This window comes from Mercurialis annua, linkage group LG2, assembly GCF_937616625.2.
Source record: "Mercurialis annua linkage group LG2, ddMerAnnu1.2, whole genome shotgun sequence".
Taxonomy (NCBI): Eukaryota; Viridiplantae; Streptophyta; class Magnoliopsida; order Malpighiales; family Euphorbiaceae; genus Mercurialis; species Mercurialis annua.
Genome location: NC_065571.1, coordinates 5,262,238 through 5,288,914, shown reverse-complemented (window position 1 = coordinate 5,288,914; position 26,677 = coordinate 5,262,238). Strand labels below are relative to the sequence as shown.

The 26,677-nt window shown below is 31.3% G+C and overlaps 2 protein-coding genes across 3 annotated transcripts; both read right to left on the bottom strand.

Annotated features, from left to right (window-relative positions):
- Positions 1 to 1,093: 1,093 nt before the first annotated feature.
- LOC126667910 (uncharacterized) lies at positions 1,094 to 25,356 on the bottom strand. 2 transcript variants are annotated; one of them, XM_056104480.1, is made up of 25 exons: positions 25,257 to 25,356; positions 24,895 to 25,079; positions 20,784 to 21,001; positions 20,600 to 20,705; positions 20,421 to 20,522; positions 20,267 to 20,326; positions 20,097 to 20,175; positions 19,789 to 19,936; positions 19,574 to 19,697; positions 19,086 to 19,266; positions 18,954 to 18,982; positions 18,715 to 18,863; positions 18,525 to 18,627; positions 18,341 to 18,436; positions 18,197 to 18,252; positions 17,994 to 18,117; positions 17,847 to 17,909; positions 17,682 to 17,741; positions 17,431 to 17,592; positions 2,669 to 2,742; positions 2,485 to 2,578; positions 2,265 to 2,401; positions 2,111 to 2,191; positions 1,852 to 1,957; positions 1,094 to 1,259 (listed from the first exon to the last, which is right to left on the bottom strand). In XM_056104480.1, the coding sequence occupies exons 2-25, from the start codon at positions 25,066 to 25,068 to the stop codon at positions 1,188 to 1,190; spliced, it is 2,598 nt and encodes an 865-aa protein (XP_055960455.1). In that variant the 5' UTR covers positions 25,069 to 25,079; positions 25,257 to 25,356; the 3' UTR covers positions 1,094 to 1,187. The 2 variants fall into 2 exon arrangements, with proteins under 2 accessions (XP_055960455.1, XP_050217003.1); XM_050361046.2 differs by lacking the exons at positions 1,094 to 1,259; positions 1,852 to 1,957; positions 2,111 to 2,191; ... (1 more) ...; positions 2,485 to 2,578; positions 2,669 to 2,742 and adding exons at positions 15,912 to 16,167; positions 16,259 to 16,364; positions 16,445 to 16,525; ... (1 more) ...; positions 17,066 to 17,159; positions 17,258 to 17,331 and having other exon boundaries at positions 25,257 to 25,355.
- LOC126667915 (uncharacterized) lies at positions 7,557 to 12,527 on the bottom strand. The gene is made up of 15 exons (XM_050361052.2): positions 12,424 to 12,527; positions 12,185 to 12,308; positions 11,922 to 12,024; positions 11,612 to 11,707; positions 11,279 to 11,334; positions 11,054 to 11,177; positions 9,702 to 9,764; positions 9,560 to 9,619; positions 9,326 to 9,487; positions 8,673 to 8,746; positions 8,489 to 8,582; positions 8,268 to 8,404; positions 8,114 to 8,194; positions 7,817 to 7,922; positions 7,557 to 7,737 (listed from the first exon to the last, which is right to left on the bottom strand). Exons 2-15 carry the CDS (start codon positions 12,298 to 12,300, stop codon positions 7,663 to 7,665), a joined length of 1,347 nt encoding a protein of 448 aa, XP_050217009.1. The 5' UTR covers positions 12,301 to 12,308; positions 12,424 to 12,527; the 3' UTR covers positions 7,557 to 7,662.
- Positions 25,357 to 26,677: the final 1,321 nt, after the last annotated feature.

Below are 26,677 nucleotides of genomic sequence, written 5' to 3'. Positions count from 1 at the left end.
AAATAGAGTTTAAAACGGTCTCAAATAGAGTTTCTAACGGTTTATAATGGTTTCATAAAAATAGAGTTTCAAACGGTTTCAAATACAGTTTCAAATGGTTTATAACAGAATATTTTTAAAAAAATTTGACATTTTTGAACCGTTTATAATACAGTTTCAAACAGTTTAAAAAAAAACGGAGTATTTTTACAAATTTTTTCAGAGTAAAAAAATAAATTTCGGAGTAAAAAAATAAGTTTTTCGAAAAAAAGATAGACAAATAATTTTTCAAAAAATGGAGTATTTTTGCAAATATTTTGAAAAATGGAGTATTTTCTGCAAATTTCTCTTTATTAGATGTAGCAGACTAATTTGGCCGTAGACCAGTGTTTTAAAACCCGGACCGGACCGGCCGGTTCAACCGGTTGGACCTCGAACCGGAGGCCAGTCCGGTCCGATTTCATCTAAAGACCCGGATTTCCGGTTCAACCTCTTTAAACCGGAAATAACCATAAGAACCGTTGAACCGGTGAACCATTCAACCCGTACAAACCGTCCGGTTTGCTTTCTATTGCATAAATTTCAAAATTTCACGACAGATGCTATATTCATATCAACAACATTGGAGAAATTTATGAGATAAGAAATTTCCGTTGGTAAATGGGTAGTAGGTATAATTGGTTGGAGTTGTAGATGCTTAAGAAGAAAAATGGATTTTGTTTACTGTTGGTGTCATACATCATTGCGGCTCCATAGAAGAAAAAAGAGTTGAATGAGGAAATGAGAAAAACCTAATTGATACACAGCTATCAAAGACCTAAAGTATAAAGTAAAAAAAGCCCAAGGCCTTATGCAACACTATAATAAAAGAAGTCCATGACCTTATGCAACACTATAAGCCGAATGATAAAAACTCTTTTTTTTTAATATAATAAAAGTAATTTTTCTTAAATTTTAGTACAGTAAATTTTTTTTCTTTTATTAAGATTTTATATTTTTATAAAACAGGTTGAACCAGCGGTTGAACCGGTTCAACCAGTTGAACCTTGAACCGGTAGCTACACCGGTTCTTTCTCCGGTCCGGGTTTTAAAACATTGCCGTAGACCATAAAAGTTACCACACTGTAATTTAGTTTCACATAACAAGAAATTACAACAGTAACATAATAAATTTATTATAAGGAAAAAAAATCGAATGCCAAAAAAAATCAGTATGCTGATGGAAACCCTTTGTATGGATCCCCTAATGCCTCCATGTTTCCAGGACGAGAGAATACCACCTTGCATCAATCATCAACTCAAATTTTAAGATTGCTGCTCATTTAAAACCATATACACTAAGGGGCCGTTTGATTTAAGGTTGGGAATCGGAATCGAAATGGAAATGGAAATGAGAATGATTGTTTTCATTTTTTTGTTTGATTCAAAGTATAGGAATGGGTAAAGTTTAATAAAAATATTATTTATTAAAAATATTTTTTCTTATTTTTTTTAAATATATTTTATATAAAAAAAATTATTTTTTTAAAATAAATTATTTTTTAAAAAAATAAAAAAATATTTTTTTTAAAAAATATATTAATTTTTTTATTTTAAATATATTTTTTAAAATTTATAAATAGTTTTTTTAATATTTATATATTTATTATTTATCATTAAAATATTTTATTAAATTTTGATTCTCATTCCCAAAAGTTCATTCCCATGGGGTAAGAGGGAATATGTAATTCCCATTGAAGAGGTAATTAAATTCCCATTCCCTAATGTAATTTGACAAAACAAACACAAATAATGAGAATCATTCCCATTTCCATTTCTCTTTTTTTGACGAACCAAACAGCCTCTAAATCATAAATGTGATTAATTAATTACCTGATAATCACCAAGGTTGTACGTCATAAAGCCAGCAGCACAGTAGTCAAAGTAGTATTCCCATGTTCTTATCAACTTTTCATCAAAGCCCATTTCAATAATTTTCCTAAAAAAAAACAAGTGACAGTTATTGACTATCTAGCATTAAAATAGAAACGTTAAAATGAAAAAATTATATTGTGAAATAGCATTTTTTATAGGTTATTCATCACTAAACAACTTAAAGAACATAAACTGATCACTATATATCTTGTTTCACCTCTTGTTGTCTAATAAATTTTTTCTCCAAAGTCTTAATGTTCTGCCGTAATGACTTCCGATGTTTTCGACATGCTCCACGCTGCATCCAATATAATTCGGAATCGTAAGCAGACTAATTAGTATCAACTACATATAGATATAATAATCCGTACCTCAGTGTTGATGCAGTGTTCATGGCTGAAATGACCCTACTAAATGAAGGCAAGCATCCACCTGGGAATATGTATTCCTTCACAAAACCGGCACTTCTCCTGTATTCTTCGTATTGCTCTTCTGGCATAGATATGAACTAAACCCGGAAATAGTTAAATATCCATATGTACAATTTTTTTGCAATTATGTGACTGTTCCTTAGTATTTTATCATTATTACCTGTAAAATAAGAAGGCCCTTTTCGGCGAGTAGCGATTCACAGCAACCGAAGAACTCATCCATGTACTCATGTCCAACATGCTCTATCATTTCACTGGTAGAAGAAAATCATTCAAGATTAGAAGTATTGATTCTATTGGTTAATAGTATAAACTTTTACTGCAATACACCCAATTGAACTCACCTAGCTATGATTCTGTCAAATTTATCAGTTTTAGGCAGTTGACGATAGTCACAAATTTTAAGTGTGATGCGATCCTGAATGTGGCACAAGAACAATTTCTTTAAATTTTCAGAATAAATTCGAGCAAAGAATTATGGGTTAATGACCATTAAATTGGACTTTTGTTAATTATTTCCAATTTTATCACCCAAAATGATAAAATTCCCATTTTATGGCTACCAGACCGCGGAACTGTTCCGCGGTTTATGTAAACCGCGGAACTGTCCTATGTGGCTCCTCGCTGGAGGAGCCACATAGGCAAAAGAAGACCGCGTAAAACTTACGCGGTTTGCACTGCCAACGTGGCAAACCGCGTAAGTTTTACGCGGTTTGCTTTTGTGCAGCCAGGGAATTAATTCCCTGGCTGCACTGATTGGGAGAAAATTCTCCCAATCATTTTGATTTTATTTTAAATGATTGGGAGGTTTTCTCCCAATCATTTAAAAAAAAATTAAATAAAAATTTAAAAATGAGAAAACTTTTTATTAAAAAAAATTTACGTTTTAATTGTTGAATTTTTTAAATTTAAAACATTTGAATTAGTTAATTTTTTTTAACATTCTACAAAAATAAATTTATAAAATACTACAAAATAATTATATTAACAAATATTCAAATATAATTTATACTTCATAACAATAACATATTTAATAAACTAAAAATTTCAAATTAAAAAAGATTACTACATCAGATAATAATGTACAAAGTACAAAAAAGAAATCACCTAGGAGTCCTATCGTCATATCTGCTAGTGACCGGGAGGTTCGAGCGCAAGTTGTTTCTGTTACGGTTCGCCCGACGGCCTGTACTGATGGTGAGGTAACGTCGACCTGGGCGGCCATCACCATCTCCCTCTCCTGCATCGCCCTCCTCGTCGTCGGCTCCGTCGTCACCCTGCTGGTCCTGTGGAATGGCTGTACTCGTCGTAGCTGGTGGCGGGGTAACAAATTCTCCTTGTTGGCGGAACATCATCGCCTCCATGCTGTCTAGACCTAACCAACTGCTACCATATGCCAGAAAGTCTGTAGTCCCAGGTGTCTGTGGAAGTCCCTGTGAAGCTGGAAAGTCCTGTGTACCCTGTGTAGGCTGATCCCACTGCACCTGAAAAGGATAAAGTATATCACCTTTCAACCTCAACCATCCTGTATAAATTAAAAATCATAATTAATTTATTCTCACCCATGTTAATTATTATTAATGCTTAAAAAACTATTGCAATTGATATATATATATATTTCTTTTTTAAAAGGCTAGCTGAATGAATTTTTCTAAAATCTAACCACAAGATGTTGTGATCATCGAGAAAATCAATAAAAAATGATATTGTATATCTAATTGTGTTCTTAAATAAAAAATATACCAATTATTAATTTAAACTTGAATTACTGTTTTTTATAAATTTATAATTTTATTATTTATTTATTTATATTTCAATTTTTTTTAACTAAAATCTCTTTATATACAACGGAGATGTAGTTATATAAACTAGAAAACGTAAGGGTTAATAATAAATTTTAAATTAAAAATAATTCAGATCTAAGCTAGTATATAGATAATAATTACTCTCTCTGTCCTTGCTATTTAATAAAGGATAAATGTTTTTTTAACATAAATTATAAAATTAAGATGGCAATTTTCTTTATTTTATTTTTATTAATAATGTGTCTTGTAATTTGTGTAGAATAATAATTATTAATTTTAGAAAGAAAAAAAGGGGGTTAATTAAAGAAATTTCATAGGCTCGAAATAGACTAATGTTTCAAAACAAGGCTACAAATATCTACGCTATTGTTTAATGGAGTATTACCCGGCAGTTTTCCATTTTGGATGTAACAATGTCAGATTCTCTTATTCTAGTATGGATTTTTATAGAAATTCACATCGTATTCTTCCGAACGTTGGTTCGTTATAGTGCAATTTTTGTGTCATTTTTAGTGCGAAAATTCTTGAGTAAGTGCTTTTGTCACTTTTTATTGACTGTTTTTTAATATATTTTTATTAACAAAAAAATCATATAAAATGACAAAAAAGTTAGGCTTAATACATAGTTTGACCCCTGAACTTGTATCTTTTTACCCATCTAACCCCAAAACTTAACATTTCACCTATCGAACCCCTGAACTTGTTAAATAACCCGATTTGACCCCTGAACTTGATAAATACGTAAACATTGAACCCTTCCATACACAATTTCTTCTAGAATGTTTCAAGTGACTGGTGGACACGAAGGGTTCAATATTTGCATATTTATCAAGTTCAGGGGTCAAATCGGATTATTTAACAAGTTCAGATGTTCGATAGGTGAGACGTTAAGTTTAGAGGTTAGATGAGTAAAAGGATACAAATTCAGAGGTCAAACTATATATTAAGCCAAATAATTATGGTATAGCCATTTAATATAGCACATGAAAAAATAAAATATGTCTCTTTTTAATCGGGATAAAAAAAATAATTTTTAAATAAATCTTTTAACTCCAACGATGAATCCAATGAGTTGGAGCATTTTGAATTATTTGACAGGGTGCACATGCATCACCAGTACTAATGCCCCAATTATAAGATTTGGTGAAATAATTTCTTTTTTTAAATCAGATAAGACTATGAGAAAAACAAAATGCCATATACTAATGCACTTAAAATATGCCTGATGACGCGCAAAATGTTGCTTCGTACAGTAGGCAAGGCAGCTTAGATGGCGCCAATAAAAAATGATAGTGGGGTTAATAGTAACTACTACCTCCGTTCTTTTTTAGTTGTCCATTTAGCCAAAATTGCACATATTAAGATAGTAAAATTTTTATCTTAAATAATAGAAGTAAATACTAATATAACCCTACTATATAATAATGCTTTGTAAATTGAGTTATAGAGTCATTTATTAAGGAGGGTTAAATTTGGAAGATAATAGCTAATCTTATCTTGAAATTGTAAATGGACAACTAAATGTAGATAAATTCATTTGGCTAAATGGACAACTAAAAAAAAAACGGAGGGAGTAAATATTAAAGATCTAATGGTCAAACAATTATTTATTTTTTAAAAAGAAACCACCGCACAACCAAAGCGGAGTTTAATAGAAATGTGATGCGGTTGCGAAAACTGAATTCGACTTCAAGAAAAAGAGGAAGTACAAGGTGACATGATAACAATTTTGTGATTTTGCCAAAATTGAAGATGTGCGATTTGAGCGGTTTTCATTATTGAAAACAGACTAATGATCGATGCACATTAGCTTTACTCGTGACATTGGTCGTTTTTGTGCCGAAATTCATCATTATGTCGTTATTTTTTTGTTTTCTTTTATATGCAGTTTATGATTTTCGTTTGTTTTAGTAGTTAAACAACTTTATGCAACAACAAAAAGCACTTTTGCTGTTGGTGAAACAACTTTGTATATTTTTTTAGAAATTGGTATTTACTCGAATTAACGACATTTGATGCCTAAATTCTAGTATTCATTCTTAAATCAATAGAATTTGGAAGTTTAATTGCTGGTATTCTTGTAATCAACAATTATTAAAATCATCATTGTGTTTATGCGTGATTTCCGCTACATCAGTTGGTATTAGAATCAAATTGTTCATGGAATCAGCCATACCGGCAAGGAGAAATCATCAGTGCGTGGAGGACGTCTACGAACGTGACCATAATCGTAAGGGTCGAACAATGACTCGATGAGATTCACTAGAGGATGGAGGAACGAATGAACTCTATAATGAAGCAGATGACGAGCATATAGGTGCGCTGATGGCCAACCAAGACATGTCCAACTGATAGGAGTAAAATATTCCTATGTATTCGAGTTATTTTCGCTTTAGTGTATTTAGCACGTATTTTGAGGCGTTCATGTATCTTATCGTATGTGTGTGTATCATGAACATGTTGTGTAAAACAGAAATACAGAGTGTTGTTGATTATTTGCTTGAGGCGTGATGTCACTGCCCTTAAGAAATATTTCGCAGTATGTGCGATATCTCCCAGGATACAACAAGCTCTTCAGTTAATAAACTGGAAGCATGAGAAGCAGTTTAAAATATTTGATACGAATCAAGTATCTCCCCTAATCCAGCAAGCCACGATTTAAAGTTTAAAATCAAACTTAATTATCAAGTAAATGAATGTAGACATAAAATTGATTAAGTTAAACAAAACCGAAAATCTTAGTGGAGGAGCAGTAATCAAAACGTGGTTAAATTAAAATAAAACGTTTTAATTAAATTGAAGGTAATAAAGTTTCCGGATTTTTAGGCCTCAAGCAAAAATAATTTTACACATGCTAAAATAGGGCCTTCTCACATAAAGGCTATAAATAATAATAAAACCGGGTAGCAAAAAGATTAATCAAGCCCACTTGACTTTTATCCCGAACCCCAACCCACAAGCCTACACCGGAGAGGGGGGGGGCGCGAGCCCATTGCTTCCCCCTCAACACACTTACGAGCCTATATTGCATAAACCCTTATAAACTCATTATTGAAGCTCTACACTTCCCATGTGGGATTTATGTTGTTTTGAAATAACACAAAAGGATAAATTAAGAATAAGACAAAATTAAAAACAATTTTTCACAATAGAACATTGGAGCATAACGGAGGTTATTAGGCCAAAAAGCGGGAAGAATTTATAAATAAACGTTTGAATTTGGGTGAATTTGACAAAATTATAACATCGGGTGCAACTGAAAAGAGGCTGAAAGATGGAGGTTTTTTTTTGTGATTAAGCCTTTATATAATTATGTATAGTAAATGCTGGTCAATGACCCAAAATTGCCCTGCCTCTGCATGCAGCTACTTGGTAAAATAAGTAATTATCAGATGTAGCAGACTAATTTGGTTGTAGACCACATAAATTAACACAAGATAATTTATTTTCACATAACAAGAAATAGCAACGGTTACATAACAAATTTACAATAAGGATTAAAAACAGAATGGTGGTGCCTTTGCCGAAAAAAATCAGCAGTATGCTGATGGAAAACCTTTGTATGGATCCCCTAATGCCTCCATGTTTCCAGGCCGAGAAAATACCATCTTGTATAAATCATAAATTCAAATTGTAAGATCGGAACCGTCTACATTGAATCATATATGTGATTGGTTAATTAATTACCTGATAATCACCAAGATTGTATGTCATAAAGCCAGCAGCACAGTAGTCAAAGTAGTATTCCCATGTCCTTATCAACTTTTCATCAAATCCCATTTCAATGATTTTTCTAAAAATACAAAAAAGAAATGACAGCTATTAGCTATCGTAGCACTGAAACGGAAACATTACGGAAAAAAATTGCAAAACAGCATTTTCAATGAGTTTTGAAGTTTCAGAAATGTTTACGAAAATGAAATGCTACACAATATTGGTTATTGGTGGCTAAACAACATAAACTGACTATATATTTTGTTTCACCTCTTGTTGTCCAAGAAATTTTTTCTCCAGAATCTCAATGTTCTTCCGTAATGACTTCCGATGTTTTCGACATGCTCCACGCTGCATCCAATATATTGCACAATCGTAAGCGGACTAATTGGTAAGAACTATATAGAGATATAATAACACGTACCTCAGTGTTGATGCACTATTCATGGCTGAAATGACCCTACTAAATGAAGGCAAGCATCCACCAGGGAATATATATTCCTTCACAAAACCTGCACTTCTCCTGTACTCTTCGTATTGCTCATCCGCCATAGATATGAACTAAACCCGGAAATAGTTAGTTATACATATCTACAGATTTTTTTCAATTATGTTACTGTTTGTTACCATTTTATCAATATTTACCTGTAAAATAAAAAGACCCTTTTCGGCTAGCAGCGATTCGCAGCAACGGAAGAACTCGTCCATGTATTCATGTCCGACATGCTCAATCATTTCACTGACAGAAGAAAACCATTCAAGATCAGAAGTATAGATTCTGTTGGTTGATTTTATCAATATTTACTGCAATACGGCCAATTGAACTCACCAAGATATGATTCTGTCAAATTTCTCTGTTTCAGGCAGTTGACGATAGTCACAGAGTTTAAGTGTGATATGATCCTGAAAGTGGCAATAGAACAATTTCTCCAAATTTTTAAAATAAATTTGAGCAAAGGGCCATGCTAATCTATGAACTTGTGCATCGGGATCAATTAACTCACATCTAGTCATGTTAATCAATTAACGACAACATTCTTTATTTTTAGGTTTTTAGGTTTCAAACTGTACAAAATTAACAAGTTCACGCACCCTAATAACCCAATAATATTTTTTTTTTTGATAAATGATGATTATATTAGCACATGATCCACAAGGCATGGAAGGCGAAGAAAACCGGCTTTCGCCTCTAGTGAAGAAAGCTAAGCAATTAAATACATCATTGCCATTATATAAGAACCCGGGATTGTGATACTTATAATGAGTCACTCCCTTGCTAATGCTAAGAATATATATAATAACCCAACAATATATATAATCAATGTTGCATGAAAATGGGAAATGCTGAAATGAAAAACGGGAGAAATAGTACTTTTTATAAAAGCAAATTATAACTTATAAATATAAAGTTCGGAGTCTCATGAGCATTTCCATTTTCCGAAAAATAAGAATTAAAAAAATTCTGTGCAACATAGTGTATACCTGAAGGCCAGCTTCCTTGACTTTGTTTTGTGCAAATTTGAGTTGCTCCTCAGACAGAGTAATGCCAGTGTATTTACATCCGGTTCGCTTCACAACTTCAATACCGAAGGTTCCCCAGCCGCAACCAATGTCAAGAACTTGATGTTTCTCTTGAATTCTTGACTGGAGATGTATAATCAAAATTAATGTGTCGAAATATTTGTTCGATAAAATAAATATTGGAATTGATCTCACCTTTTCAATCAAAATGGAAATTTTCCTCATCTGGGCTGTTTTCAAGTCTTCCTCTTCCGTCTATGCGATAAGTACACTCAGAATTAAATTAATATCGGAAAAATCACAAATTCCACCATACATTTCAGCTTGGTTTTGTTACCTTGAATATAGCAGTGGAGTAAGTCATTGTTTCACCCAAGAACACGGCAAAGAAATCATTACTCTGATAACAAAAAAAACAAAATTAAGCTATGTTTATATCATATGTTGATGAAATAAACTAATTATTTGCGGGTATTAAACTCTGTGAGTTCTAAAATTTTACTTAGTTATATATGAGTTCTATTTTTATTTTTATTTTGGTTATCAAAGTTATTATTTTGTTTCAATAGGAGGTCAGTGGACGGAAAATGAAATTTATAATTGAGTATTTTTGTTTTGAAATTAAAATTCATAATTTAAGTATCCTTAATTTTTGAAACAAAATTAGCAGTTTGATAACCATGTTGAATTTACACTTAAATAATGACATTCCAGCAGATAAACTTTGAAATAATAACATTGATAACAAAAAAATAAAATAAAGTAGAGTATCTATTTTGTAACTAAGTGAAAGTTTAGTAACACGCATAGTTAAAAATATTAATTAATTTATGAGTAATAGATTTTCATGATATCCAAACTACTTTTTTATTATTATTTTGTGATCAAATTTGATTGGTTTCATTTTAGCTATTAAATTCTAATCTCATATTAACACAAGATTTTCTGATCAAAATCCATATTGGCAGCTTTTGCTTGAAAACTTGATACATGTTCATAATTTGGCCTAAAATTTCCCGCTAAAAAAAATTATGCATAACGTGACATGTTTTTAGATAAAAATTGGTTGCCTCATGACGAAAACCAGCAAAAATCAATTACCATGTGACAAAAATGAGTAAAAAGTGATTGCAATTTATGCATATTTTGTCGAAAAATCTTATGTTGAAATTAAATTAAATTTTTATAACCAAAATAACATGAGTTAAATTAACTTCAGTCACCAAATTAAAATAAAGGGCTTAATTACTTAAAAACCACTCATTTTAAACTTTTTTTTCGATTATATCCTGACCTAGGAAAAAATTCATTTATACCATGACGTATGTATTTATATTTCACCTCTAACCCGAGGCACTAAATTAACCTCTTTTCATTTAGAAAAAAGTTTAAAATAGTTCTTCATTTTTAACCTAAACTAATTAGAGTTTAATTAGAAATGAATTTTTCTCTAAAAGAAGGACTATTATAAACTTTTTTTAAATGAAAAGAGGTTAATTTAATGTCTCGGGGTAGAGGTGAAACATAAACACATACGTCAGGGTATAAATGAATTTTTTTCTAGGTAAGGGTATAAACGAAAAAAAGTTCAAGGTGGGTGGTTTTTAAGTAATTAAGCCTAAAATAAAGTGATACTTTGAATTCTAATAATCAAGTACCCGCTTATAAATTACAGTTAATTTATCATACCACATTATAGTGTTGGGAGATATTTCTACGAGCTTGTGTAAGAGAATTCTTTCTGGAAGCATGCTGATACAACATTTTTATAGTAGCAAAACCAGCTGTGAAAAACAATGGTGTCCACCAATTCCTTTAACCAACAGCACAAAATAACCATTTAGTATACCAAATTAACAATTATACAAAAATTAAAAAAATTATGTACTGCTGGATTCCAGATTAGGATTTCACCCTTTCTTGTTCGAATTTGAAACTGATTTATTTGAATCTTTATTCGCGATCAGCAGCTGCAAGGTAAATTATTTGTCACTACTCAATTAACTAGCGACAAAATACATTTCGTCGCCAAAACATTAGAATCTCAGACATAAAACCTAATTTGGTTGCCGATTCAAAATGTAAGAGCGGCTAAATTAACCAGTCCTTAAAACTTTTAACAACAGAAATCTAAGATTAATGACTAAAATTTGGTCTCGAAATGTAAATTATGTTATATGCAAAGGGAGCAACAAGAAATAATTAAATAATAGTACAAAATTTGACCATTAACAATTTATCTCTTACCATGATTAAATGTAAAAGACCTTGATCCTTGTCGGAAAAAGAAAAGTCCCCATCAATATAAGCATCGGCAAGGCCTACATCTGCCCTTGTCATTACCTGAAAAAGATTAATTTTACGGTATTTTATTCATCAAATTGTTTAAAGATTTAAAGCTAATCTTTCTAACTATTTAAAATTTTACTATACTTTAATTTTCATCTTAAACTTAATCCATCTTTGCTAATTAATTGAAAAACCGACCAAATTAAAATTTAGTTACCAAAATAAAAAGCGACATTGAAAATCTAATAACCGACAAACATAAACGTACCTTCCAGTAGAACTGGGGATTGAAGATTTGCAAATCAACTTTTAGAGAACATCTTTTATCAGCTCCCTCAAAAGTAAGAGTTGAACCTCCTTCTTCTAATAAACTGCAACCTCAACATAGCCAATGTATAATTATTATTATTAATTAACCAGAGATTTTAGACAAGTTCAGTGCGCATAAGTATGAAACTGTTTTTTTTTTCTTTTATTGGAAGAATGTACAAATTAAATAGTGTTAATTATGAGCTGCAACACAATACTCACATTAAACAGCCAGTAGAAATGTAGGATTTGAGAAATCGAATAACGAAACTGCGACCGGCAGATTCGAACATAGAAGGTTTCTTCTGCTTTGGATCAAAATGCGGTATAGTTGCCATAACTATAGCTATTGAATAAAATGGACGTTAATTAGTTATGATGTATATATTATAAAAACAAGAGCATTCTTGTGAAATTAATGTAGCTATATTTGTTGTACTTCACAAGCAAAGAAAGCTTACCTCTTTTGGGACTTTCAACTTTCAAGAAGATATGGGTAATGTAGATGAGTTGTACATTGCCATTTTATAAGTAAAACCGTATCTTTTCATATAATTCCATTTTGAACAAAGGGTCAACGCGCCCCCTGAACTTGTGATACGGGGTCATCTAGCCCAATTTATACTTTTTTGAGCAACTAACCCCAAAACTCTTCATTTTTGGGTCAAATAACCCATAATTTTTATTTTTATTTTAAAAAAACAGATTTAAGACAATTATATCGCAACAATTAGGGAAGTATTTAATTATTTTTTTGCATCCCTCGCCTTCATTTTGTATTTTACGCGTTTTAAAAATACAATTATGGGGTTACTTGACCCGAGAATGAAGAGTTTTGGGGTTATTTGCTCAAAAAAGTATAAAATGGGTTAGATGACCCCGTGACACAAGTTTAGGGGGCGCGTTGACCCTTTGTTCATTTCATTTTATAGGTTGAGTGATTGTTGTAGAGTCTTTACCCGAAGATTTTCGCAATCTATTAATTTATTAAATATTCAAATAGAAAATATAATAAATTTGCTAGTTACTCGTGTCCAATTTGGAGCGGAGGGACCGGCCAATATATCCATAGAGGTTATCTATTTTTTTAAGTAAAATTCAGAGTCTAACACGTATCCGAACATTTCAGATAGGTCGACCTTCTCTTACAGGTTATCTAGTTAAGGATGTTTAAATTCGGTATATGTAAGTTATGAGCGATAGAGAACATTTTAAGTTTGCTATTGATAAGTTGAATTTTCCTATTTTATGTTGTCATTTTGTATTATACAATTAGACATTGAGCCTTTGGAATTGCAATGTAATTAATTGAACGCCCTTAAAGTCACGTTTGGTTCGTGAAATGAAAGAGCATTGAATAAAATAGTTATTCCATAAAAAAATAAATAACTTTTTTTTGTTTTTTGAGAAGAGTGTTTATGCCATAAAATCATGCAATGACAATTATATGAAATAATTATTTCATGAACCAAAACAAAAAATATTTATTTTATACGGAATAATTATTTCATTCTGCACCTATTTTATAAACCAAACATAGCGTAAATCCAATGACTGGGCTGTTCTATGACCCATAAATCCATATTCCCTAGGAGACAGCTGTGACCCCCTTCATTAAATGGAAAACTGACTATTTTGTAATTTAATCAGTTAGTCCCCATGAGGCAGCTCTGGCCCTCTTCATTAAATGGAAACCTAACTTTTTTGGCAAATATATGATACGATTATTTAATTATTAATTAAAAAATATAAAATATAAAAATATTTGAATATTAGTATTTTCAAATGTAAAAACATAATCATGCAAACATATTAGCTAATTGAATTATAAAAAATTATCATTTTTTATTGAACCACGAATCATTAACTTAACATAAAATATCAAAAACGTTAAAAGTGAAAAAAAAAAATTATCAATTTTATCTCAAATTTGGCAAAATCGGGTCAAACCTGCCTTTGGTTTCTTGGGAGGTCTTCATTTCTCAAATAACGGCAAAGTGGGAGATGGTTCCAAAACCAGATTTTGGTTAAATAAGTGGATGGGTCATATTGCTTTTGACCAGGAATTTCCATCTCTATTCAGTATTTGCAGGAACAAAAACATTATGATCTCCACGGTTTTTTACGATAATCAGCACGTTTTATCTGTTTAGAACCAGCAGGTTTTTGAAAATAGAAAATAGGTTTGTCACTTACGTATTGGTGAAGAATCGGAGTTGTTTCATTTATAGTAGTTGGTCGAGTCAGTTCAGTTGCAACCTGACCGGCGGGACTCTCTTGTTTGGTAGCAATCTAAAGCCTAATCTTCAGCTTCTATGCATCATTTATCAAGGGAGAAAATGGTTGCTTCGGAAGGGTCAGGCGGGGGGAATGAGTTTATTCGAATTGTTTGGGCAACAAAGCTTCCACCTCGGGTTCAATTCATCCATTGGTTTTTAGTATATGACGTAATCTCCTCAAATAAAGCTTTGTTTCGGAGGGGAATCATTTTGGAAGAGAACATCGGTTGTTTACTTTGTTTACAGGAAGAGACAGTTGCTCATATTATGCTTCATTGCCACTTTGCTTTGCGTACTTGATCGCATGTTATGGAATTGAGCAATAATACTTGGGTATCACGTTTCTCTATTGATCATCTTTATAGATAATAGTCTATCCTTAGCAAAATATAATTCAAGACTCTTTCGAATTCGATTTGGTTCTTCATCAACTGGTCTTTATGGAAAGTTAGAAATAAACGCGTCTTCAAGTTCAAGAATAGCAGGATCGACAATATAGTTCTTGACAGCATTAGCAAGGCGGTTTTTTCGGAAGTTGGCAGGAAGTTGGCAGGAGGTGGCCGACCAGATAGTAGCCGAAAGTTGGCACCACCGACTAAAAAATCGCCGAAAGTTGGTTGGAGGTCGGCGGTGGCCGGAAAGTTGTCGGAGGTCGGTGGTGACAGGCCGAAAATTTTCTAAAAGTTGGCTGGAGGTCACTGGTGGCCGGCCGGAAAGTTGCTAGAAGTTGGCTGGTGGCCGGTCGGAAAGGCGTCAGAAGTTGGCTGGAGGTCGGTGTTGGTCGGCCAGAAGTTGGCCGAAAAGTTGCCGGAAGTTCGCCGGTGGCTGATTGCCGGTGATGGTTGGTTGGTTGGTCTAATCAAGACCAACATTTCCATGTGTCAACATTTTATTGAGTCAAATATTGACCAATGAGACGTTGACACATAGTAGGGATAATATTGTCTCCTTTTCTCTTATTTTGGGTTATAAGTGATTCTTGAAATTTTTTTTTTGAGAGATTTCTGCCAAAATCAAAATGATGAAGTAAAAATATAAGATTATAGCCTAGGTAGTACGGAAACGGAAAAAGGAAACGACACGAAACGGACACGGGAAAACGACATTTTTCTAAAATGAAGGACACGAAACGTGAGGGAAACGTGTAAATAATAAAAATATAGGGATATATTTATAATATTCGAAATTATAAAGTACTACATATGTTAAATTTTAAATCAAATATAATTAAACCCAACAAAAATAAGAAGATAAGTTTTATTATAGATAATGTGAATAATAAAAATTATGGGTAATTGGTTTAAAAATTATATGTTGAGTATTTTTAGGTTTTTTTGCAACTATATAATTTTTTTTATTTACGAAAACGGCACAAAATGTTTTTTTATAGTTTCCAGTTTTCGAAACGCAACACGCAATTTTATCGAAGTTTCTGTGCTTTATAAATTATAGCACTATCGGGGATTACGCGTAAATTACCAAAAAAGATAAAGAGAGTAGATGGGTTGGATTATGGAGTTTTCATATAATTGTTCATGTGCATCTCATCCGCTTACAATGAGATTTAACGATAATGGGTTAGCATGAGTTTATCCATGCGGTTATACACGTACCAATCTACAAATTTATTTAATTGAAAACTTTTTCATAATTTTTTTTATTTTAAGAAATAATTCAATGGTTGGCTTCTTATTAGTATTTGATTTGAGATACAAAAATCCAATTACAAAGCTCAAGGATTTGAGAATCAAATTTTATTGTATGGATACAAGCAAACCGATCGATAAAAAGTAACTAATCAAACTAAAAATATAACCCACTTAATATAAGTAAAATAAGAGAAACATAAATCAATCAAGAAGCTGCACGAATTTCTTTATATGGATTCCCCAAAGCAGCAATATTTCCAGGCCTTGAAAGAACAACCTACATCAATGAATAATCTCATCAATTGTAGAAATCAAAAGGATAATTAAATAATTCTAAATAATCTATTAATTAAACTTGTAATTATTACCTGATAATTTCCAAGTGTAAGCGTCTTAAATCCAGCTGCACAATAATCAAAATAATACTCCCATGTTCTTATGAACTCTTCATTGAATCCCAGTGCCATAATTTTACTGACAAAGAAAATAATGTTAATTAATTTTTTACTGAAAATAAAGTTTATAAATGATATCTTTATAGAAAAAATTTGTACCTTTGATTCTCCAAGAAAGTTTTCCTCCAGTATCTAAGTGTTTGATAGTAATGAAGTCCTATATTTTCCACATGCTCCACACTTTGCATGCAGAAAAATAAACAAAAAATATTATAGAAATTTTTATTTAATAAAATAGAGGTGAGAGTGATGATGATGGGGTAGGTTATACCAGAGTCTTGTAGAAACAGCCATGGCGGATGTGACCCTTGTTAATGACGGTAAACATCCGCCGGGGAATATATATTCCTTTATAAAATCTGAACTTTTCCTGTATTCATCATACCTCTCTTCTGGTATTGATATAAACTGCACACAGAAAAACCACCTTAATACTATTGAACCGGTAAAACAGTAAAAATCATCCGGTTCTTTATTTACTCGTTAAAACATGATTCATTTACTAATTTTCAATCCATTAGCTTGTTAAAAAATTATATGCATGAGTTTAATTTTTTAAAATGTAGAATTATTCTAGAAATAAATAAATATATTAATTTATTCAATTGGTTCGAATGTTTGTGGAACCGGTTGAACTGTGAGCGATAGCCACGCCAGTTTGGCCACTGATTCGGTTTGTGAAACACTTGATTCGGGTTGTGAAACACTGATTATGATTACCTGAACTACAATTATGCCATCTTCAGCTAATGCTGATTCACAGCAACCAAAGAACTCTTCCATGTATTCATGTCCTATAGCTTCCATCATTTCGCTGAACAAGTCCATTCAAAGCAGTTATGTAAGTGCTTATTAGCCATTCCATAATGGAATTCACAAATAAATTTTACTGCTGTAAAACAAAAAGCCTACCAGGAGATGATTCTATCATATTTGACGTTTTCAGGCAGTTGGCGATAGTCGCACAGTAGAAACCTGATACGATCCTGATGCCATAATTGATTTAACTCGGTAAAAGTTATTGTGGTAAAGAATTTCTTATGTCAGGTTTCCAAAATAAAAATGTTGTTTGAGTTAATTAATACCTGAAGACCAGCTTCCTTCACTCTTTGTTCTGCAAATTTTAGTTGCTCTTCTGATAGAGTGATGCCTGTGTATCTGCAACCGGTTCGTCTAACAGCTTCCATTGCCAAGGTTCCCCAACCGCAACCAATCTCAAGAATTTCATGATCCTTAGTGATTCTTGCCTGGATTATTTACAGAAAATGAAAAATAAAAGTCAGAAATTTCTGTCAGGAAAATTTGTAACTTTTCAGGAACAGACAGACTCCCTCACTTTATCAATCAGAAGTGAAATTTTTCTCATCTGTGCAGCTTTCAAGTCTTCATCCTCTGTCTGTAGAGTGATTCAGAACAAAAACCAGCAAAGAACAAGTAACTGTCAGGTACTGTCTGTTTAATATTATTAAAGTATCAGAATTCTGAACACTTAATTACGGACCTTAAATATTGCAGAGGAGTATGTCATTGTTTCATCCAGGAACAGAGCGAAAAGATCGTTACTCTAGACATAAAAACAAGAAAAGGATCGTAGATTTGTCAGGCAAACTTGTTCAAAAACAAAAATTTGAGTATATGATTATTATACCAAGTCATAATGACGAGAGATATTCCTGCGAGCTTGTGTAAGAGTATTCTGTCTCGAAACATGCCGAAGGAAAAATTTTGCAGAAGCAATACTAGCAGTGAATAGCATTGGTGTCCACCAACCCCTGAAACAACAATGAAGAGAAAAATTTAAGTAGTAATTTAGAAAATGTCACATTCTTTAGTTCAGTTATGGCAGCGTACTTTTTCTTATTCAGTCCAGATGCGGACTTCGTAGCATCTCGATTGGAAATGAGAACCTGAAACACGAATTTTCGACAAAGATCATTAAAAGTTGAAACAGAAGTTGGAATTGAATATAGAAATAATTAGGACCAATTAGCTTACCATGAAAAGATTTAGAAGACCTTCATCTTTGTCTACAAATGAAAAATCACCATGGATATATGCATCTGCTAGGCCTAAATCAGCCTGTGTCATAATCTGCAGAATTTTTCAATTTCATTGCTTGTTAGTGATTATAAGTTCATTTGATACCAATAAAATAAAAGATTAAAGAAAAATTACGTACTTTCCAGTAAAATTGGGGATTGTGAATTTTCAGAATAGATTTATAAAAACACTTTTTCGCAGTTCCCTCAAACGTAAACATTGTGCCTCCTTCTTCGATTAAACTGTCGTATCGCAGTGTAGATTCCATCAATAATTATGTGCAGCAATGTAGCAACTGACAAAATAATTGTATTTATTATTAAACTTACGTTAAACAGCCAGTAGAGATGTATTGGCTAAGAAATCTAGTTACGCAAAGGCGCGCCCCAATTTCTAACAAAGAAGGAACCATATGTTTCGGATTGCTCAAAATCTCGCAACGTTTTCCGAGCAAACCATGTGCAGCAACCATGCCAGACTGCAAAATTAATAAGCCTCAATTGTAAATTGCAGAACAGCCAATGAACTTGAAGAATATCGTGAAACATACTAAAGAATTTATATGTACCTTCAATCCATCCTCATGGAAACCGTAACCTGAAAGAAATGAAACATATAATACACACAGATGATCAATAGTCATGAAGTATTTCGAAAATCCAAAATATAGGAATTTCAAATAGAATTAAATTCAATATACCCTGATATGCTCCACAAAACCAAAGTCCTCTCTTGCCTTGAATATGTTCAAGCTCGAGCGAAGCTTTTGTAGCAGCTACAGACGGGACAGGATGGCCGGTTGACCATTTTATTAAGGTATTGTCTGGTGTATGATCAGGATTGAGTGTTACAAGATAAGGTTGACTCGTTTCACCAAGATTCTGCAAGAATTGGAAGTATTTAGAATGAAATTTATGTACACAGAAATCCAAGTTTATTTTCCGTAAAAGTTCATTTTGACCCTCCAACTTGGGGACAAACGATCAAAAGAGTTTAAATTCGTAGTTTTGGAAGAAAAAAAACCAACAACTTGTCTATTATTAGGGTGTAAACTGACATAAAATTGACAAGTTGAGAATTCTTTTGTCCAAATTACGAATTTGAACTCTTTTTATTCTTTTGTCTCAAATTACAGGAGCCAACCGAACCTTTATTGATTTATTTTCCCCGAGAAAACATGTCACGCACCTGCAACACATTGAGCCAGTATGTAAGGCATATTTTGTTATTATCGGTTCCTAAGAAATTCCAGGCACTCCAGGCTGCTCGATTTCGAGGCATCAATTTTGTATCACGGTGAAGGAAGATTTCACTGCAAGCAAGATTTTGAAAATGTATTTATCAGATTTTGTAGTGCAGCAATAAACTGATTGAAATGAAGCAGAACAGCCAAAGCTGTGTACCTGTACATATACTGGAAAGCACCAAGTAATCTTTTTTCATCAAATGTCGCTTCATCTCCTAAGATTTTCAAGGCATCCGGGGCATGAACCGCAAATATGCACCCGTTATATTGTTCTTCAGAACCATCTCTGCATAACACTCTGCAACCTGCTAAAATACTCTTCTTTAGCTACGTTGCATGGAAATAAAAACGTTGAAATGGAAAATACTCAAATGATAAAATAGCGAAAAAGATATTTTTTGCAAGAATAGGTTATAAATATAAAGTTTCAAAGTTTCAGACGCATTTCAGACTAGTATTGCTTACCCTCTCCATCGGTGGAAACAGACTGTACCTCACAGCCAGTTCTTATCACGGAACCCCAGCTTTCGAGCATTTCTCTGACCTGATTTACGACTTTCAGAATTTAGTATAGATTTGTTTTGAAAACATGAATTCTGAAACTTATAACATTTTGAAAGCAAATAAATAAACACCTTGTTGACATAAATATGTGATCTAGATTTAACAGTAAGCCACTGTGGACGGCCAAAAACCTGCGAAAAAAACAATAGACATTTGATGAAATTCAAGTAGATTTAGTTACATAGAACAGTCTAATTCTATCAGAATTCAGACAAGACATTGTACCTGAAGAAGATGATGATTACGGCAAAATGAGAGAATAGAGTAAGCAGAAAAGCTCATAACTTTTTCTGATGGACAGGACCATATTGAACCGCACATTGGAACCTGAAACATACCTCTTTCATTAACAGAACCCAAAATAGAAATGTAACAATTGTCTGAAAATTAAATATTGATCTTACAAGATAAGCTTTCTGAAATAGCTCAGAATAGCCTCTCGACTTAATAAAATTCCCCAATGTTTCATTTCTGTCAACGTCAGGATTATTCTCCAAGTTCTCAAGATAACTGAGTAAAAAAAAAAATCAATGTCAGAATTGCGAAAATTGTCTAAATATATTACTAAAAGTGGATGGAGTGGCTGACCTGAGGACATCATCCTTAAACTTGACAATTTCACGAATCATTTGCCAAAAGGATCGGTCGAGAACATTAGACTTCTGTGCAAACAAACCTGACAGGCCATTTCTGCTACCCCATTCATAACCTTTGCCATTGTCTAAGCTAACTGAGAATGACATGTCTGATAACTCCATATCTATTCCCAGAGTCTCGAAAAACTCCATCATATTTGGATATGTTACCTGTTTATTATTGTAATAAATTTTCAGTATCATGTCTTTTTTTTTCATTTGATAATTGGGATGGGGGCGTTTGTGAAGGAGGAATTGAACCCACGGCCTTAGTAGAATGCTGCTAGTGCTTATAATACTTATTGCTTGTCATTTTTTTATTGATTAAAGTTCACGACGGATGGACTAATACAATTAATTAATTTGTAACGTCGGTCCGTCGAAGCTGTTCGAGCCCCAAAAAGTATATTATACTCCTTTGCAATATTTAAGGTCCGAAAATATATTATCTATAATCAAAACGGCATCATATGAAAGTTCCGTTTTTTAGTTTTCCGGGCCCTAAAATCAAACTAAAACCAAAAATTAGAATTTTCATAAATCTTAAACCAAATCAGATTATACAAACGACTTTAATAATTTAACTCTCAGTTTTTGTCCGGTTTCGATTGATTTCATGCTTGATTCGGTTTTTCTCACCGATAATAGTTGATGATATTTTCTAATTAAGAACTGACATCCAGCTAGGCAATGTATACAAACACGCTAGAATGTATATTTTCTGAACCACTAATTCAGATAGTATTATATTGATTTTTATATATCTGAAATAAAAGATTTTTTAAATTTTTAAAAAATGGCTAACTAAATAAATATATAAAATATCCATAATTAAATTAAATTAGTAAATTATATTAAATTGATTATTACTTTATGAGTCAATTTGAATTATTATAAGCGTTAGGCAGTAAATTGTTAGGTCGTGCCGTCGTGGGTTCTATTTCTCACACAAACACTCCTCCTCCCCAATTATCAAAAAAAAGTGTATTAAAATAATAAATAGATTAACTATATAGCAAGTGTATTATACATAGCAATTTTTTTAATATATATTTAAATTAAATAATTCTATCAATCATGGACGAAAGAAGTATTTTAGTGCTTCCGAATCACTAACTAATCAAAATTATTTATTTATTTTTTGAAACAAAACTAATCATAATTATTGGTGTTGTTAATGACAACAAATTAGTTAGGTTACCAATAAAAATACTCTATGGATCACACTTTAATATTTGTAATATTTTAATTTTTATCTTAGTTGTCCATCTAAATTAATTTATTGTCATTAACAAACAATAGGTTCAAAATAAATACTATATTTAAGTTGATAATAAATGACGCTGTACAGCTAGTCGAACCGTTTAAATAGAATATATTCATAATGTTATGATAATTAAATACAATTAGACCTTATATAAAGACTATAATTATATATAATTAGGAGTATAATTATAAATTATAAAAACAACCTGTTTTTATGGTTCATCCGGTTAAATAATTCACTAATTCATTTTTCTGGTTCAAAAACATTGAAATACATTTCAATCTTTTAAGGAGAATTAAACCGGAACTGGCCGGTCCAATTAGATTCTAAAAACATTGCTTTAAACATAAATTATAAGAAAACTGTAACTAAAAATTAAATAGATAAAAAAAACTATGCAAAATATGAAAACTCTTTTAAAACGAGACATATGGTGTCTGCTAATGGCAAAGTATAGTACTATTAATTACTGATTAAACAACAGATGCAAGCCATAAGAGACAATCAAATTAAAGAGCTACAACAACCGCATCTATCCGGTCAGAGAGTCAAGACAGTCCTTATGTTTAGATTGGAATTATTAATGTTTTAACTTTTACCAGTAAAGGGGTCCTTTGTTTCAAATCTTGCCGGGAATTCCATCCCCCTAAGACTTTTACTAACTTTAAAATAAAATTAACTTTTTTTATATTTATTTAAAAATTATTTAATGTTAAAACTATGTTTTAGTAGTAAAAATCATATTTTCTTCACTTTTAAAAAATAAAAAATAGTAATACCCAATTCTTCTCAATATTAGATCAAACTATCTAAGTCTCACATCGCATTTAAAAATTTAAAAATTATCTCTCATGATTGATCAAATTCACAAATACTTCTCATTCAATTAACCATTTAATGACTCAATCAAAGAAACTGATTATATAAGATAAAATTCAGTTTGATCTTTTTTCTTATATAGGTTCATAAAAATTCAAAAATCAAATAAATTTCAAAAATATATTATAATTATTTATAAAGTTTATAATTATCAATGGATATTTTTTATTTTAAATTAGCATAAATTTTAATAATTATTAGTATTATTATTATTATTGGTTTAAAAAATATTAATATTAAAAGTTAAGTAACATTAATTTTAACATTTATTAATTATAACAAATTGTATATATATAATATTATTATTTTTAAATTAAATGAAAAATAAAACATATGAAAAATTAACTAATTAATTAAGAACTACTTTCAAAAATAATTTAAATTTTAATAATTCTATGGATGTTTATAAAAGATAAAATAATTTTAGGGATCAAAATAAATTATTTTGACGATAGCAATCATTTGACTCCTAAACTATTAGTAAATTTTATCAGACGTTATCGAATGTGAAAAAACTTGATTAATTAGACTTAATCTCAAACAAAAATTTAGTAACTCTATCTAATAAGTAGTAATATTATTTTTATTTTCTAATCAATCAAATCGAAAAAGTTTTAGGTAAATCGAGTCCGCCACTTCATCCGTAAATTAAATTAATCACGTTACAACACCTCATTAAAATGATGGCCAAATTATAACATCACCATTAAAATCAGAACACATTTATTTTAATTTTATCATCATTTTAATAAAATATTATAAATAATTAATTTAATATGTGGATGATGTGATAGACTCGTTCTACCTAAAAAAAATCACCACTCACACAATATTCAATTTGATACTACTACTATAATTTCAATTTCAATTTCTGACCACCTTCGAGTCCCCGGTTGTATTTTCAGGGAAATTTCATGAGAATTGAGTTGGTGGTCAGGAGTCAATATTCAAAAATGACAACTATTGCAAATGCCTGGAATGGTCCATTAATTCTTTTTCTTGAAATTAAAGTCATCCCATTACTTGACTTTGACTTTAATTTTTCTTCTTCATTTCTCACTTGACTCTTTCAACTTAAAACCCATGGGCAGAGCTTAGAATTATAAACTGATGTAATCAGTACTCCGTTCCTTTCTTTTTAATTAACCGTAAAAAAAATACTATTACACTTAAATATTTTAGATGCTTTTAACATTTATTTTTGAAATTTGTTCTTTCTGTTAAATCACTCTATTGAATATTTAATTTAAGTATTGTATTTTTAATAGAATCATTTACTACATCTGATAAACTGATATTTTTATTAATTGGATCCCAACTGTAATTTAGATTGAAATGTCAAGTACTAAGATACGGTTGCTCAATAATGCTCGTTACTTTATAGGAGTAAAATTTAAGTGATAATAAATGTAATATGTATACCATGTTAGGGACCATTTTTAGAGGGCTAAATATAAATACTCTAGTGCAATGGCGAGGCCACGTTGACTATTAATATAAAAGAATTGTAAAAGGATTTACTTTTAAGTATTCATACCACCACATTTATTTTTTTAGGCGAAAGTTTATTATTTAATTATAATAATTATAAAATGATAAGTTGCTCTCTATTATAATTCACATAAGAAAATAAATTACTTTTTATTATGATAATAAATTATTCTATAATTTTTTGGGTTTAATTTAAATTGATATCGAAAATAAATTATATTCCTATAATTGTTAATATAGTAGTAGTATATAAAAATAAATACTATAATTATTTTTTTTAATTTAGGAGGAATGAATTTAATATAGTGCATGGGTTCTGTATCACATGCTCCATTTAAAAAAACAAAAACAAAAAAAATATGGGCGGAGGTGAGCATAGGGAACAGATTGAAATAAAAAGATAGAAAAAAAAAAGAAAGAGAGTTACCCGATTGAAAACCATGAAACCAAGGTCTAAATCAAGGCCATTAAAGCAGACAGTTTTAGCATGGCCACCGAGTTCATCTTCTTTCTCGTACACAACTACTTCACCTCCAGCTTTTGCAATAACATAAGCCGCAACCAGTCCACTCACTCCTCCTCCTATCACTGCAACTCTCATTTTCAATAATCCTGCATCGAAATAATATCACCAACCAGTCAGTCAATGGTAAGCAATTGTTGCAGCAATGTAATAACATTACTCTATTTAAGTAATTGCAGATCCAAATGGAAAAAGGACAATTAATAAGGTATTTTGATTTAATTAATGTTTATATACTTAAAGACAAACTCAGTTTGGGTTCTAACCTCTGTGGAGTTTAGCTAGAGAAAATGGAAGTGTTTTTGAGGTTTAATGTGCAGAGAGAGAAGTAAAAGATGAAGAAAATATTTATCAAAAAAAAAAAAGATGAAGAAAATGAAGAGCAGAAAGAAGATTTAAGAAAGAGCAGATGAGCCGAGCCAAGCCCAAGAAGTATGGATGGACTTTCTTTTCTTAGGGAAGTGTGCTCGTTGCCATTTTATAGCCTTTTTAACCATTTTTAATAATTTATCTATCACGGTCAATAATGACAAGTGTTTACATACTCCGGGGGGGTCTTTCCGTCCTAAATTTATAGACAGTTTAAAATAAATATAGATATTTTAAAAATTAATTTATCTAAAAAAATGAATTAATTTATAAAAATATTACACTTATTTTCATATAATATAGTAACAAATAAATTTTTATTACTTTCTGGTGTTTCATTTTAATGAATTCTGCTATAATTGATGAGGGTGTATATGATAGTTCTATATTTTAAATAATAAATGACTGTATCAAATTTAAGGTTAATCCCTATAAAATACCAAACATTTGCAGGTTTTGTCAGTTATAATCAAACTTTTGGAGATCGGTTAGTTTAGTGCATTTTGGGATATTTTGAACCTTTTATATCCATTCATTGAAAAATTGTTATTCTTGTATAGGTTAAACAAACCGATTTTGATTGATTTTGCTAAAAAATGTTTCAAATATCCCATAACAATCAAAATCGGCTAGTTTAAGTTCGTGATCATCATGGTAATTGTGTTGCTGCAAAACATGCAGGTCTGATAGGTAGCTTGGAACCCCGAGTGGCTAAAACAAAATGGTTACACACATGTTCGTATGGAGAGTTGATTGCCAATATTTGATTCTTTCTTTCAAAAGTTCTCTTAGAGACTTGTCTTACTTCTATGATATTGTTGCTGATTGTGTTAGCTTGTCAAGCTCTATGGATTCAATTTCCTGTGCTTTTGTAAAACGCTCGGTGAATTCGGCTGCCCACTGCTTAGCTAAGGCGGTATATTCTATGTCTGTGTGTAGGGAATGGTTTGGTTCCTCCTCTATTATTGCTGTTTTTATTCAAGCAGATATTAATAATAGTTGAGCGGAGCTCTTTTTTCTCAAAAAGAAAAAAAAAGGGGAGAGCCCTTATGAAAGAATAACCCACAACTTAGCAGTATACTGCTTAATGCTTATACCATTTGAGTTATAGTTCATTGGTAAATTAAGTGATAGTAATGATAATTATAAAAATATAACGATACTAATGATAATTATGAAAATATAATAATGAAATGAGTTGAAATTAATGAATGATATTCAAAACGGTTGATAATTTAGTTTTTATTTTTGTAAATAAATCTGCAAATCAGGCAGCGTGTTTATTCCATGTCAGATTATCAAGTTTAATTTTTGATTT

Excerpts from the sequence above, each read along its gene's own strand:
- LOC126667915 (XM_050361052.2), bottom strand. The coding sequence starts at position 12,300 with ATGGCAACTATACCGCATTTTGATCCAAAGCAGAAGAAACCTTCTATG. Across the intron at positions 11,335-11,611 it reads GTCTTTTACATTTAATCATG|CTGCTGATCGCGAATAAAGA; the intron begins GTAAGAGATAAA and ends TTTACCTTGCAG. Across the intron at positions 7,923-8,113 it reads AATTTCTTGGACAACAAGAG|AAAAATCATTGAAATGGGAT; the intron begins GTGAAACAAAAT and ends TTGTATTTTTAG.
- LOC126667910 (XM_056104480.1), bottom strand. The coding sequence starts at position 25,068 with ATGAGAGTTGCAGTGATAGGAGGAGGAGTGAGTGGACTGGTTGCGGCT. Across the intron at positions 20,706-20,783 it reads TTTAAGGATGATGTCCTCAG|TTATCTTGAGAACTTGGAGA; the intron begins GTCAGCCACTCC and ends TTTTTTACTCAG. Across the intron at positions 2,579-2,668 it reads TTTGACAGAATCATAGCTAG|TGAAATGATAGAGCATGTTG; the intron begins GTGAGTTCAATT and ends TTCTTCTACCAG.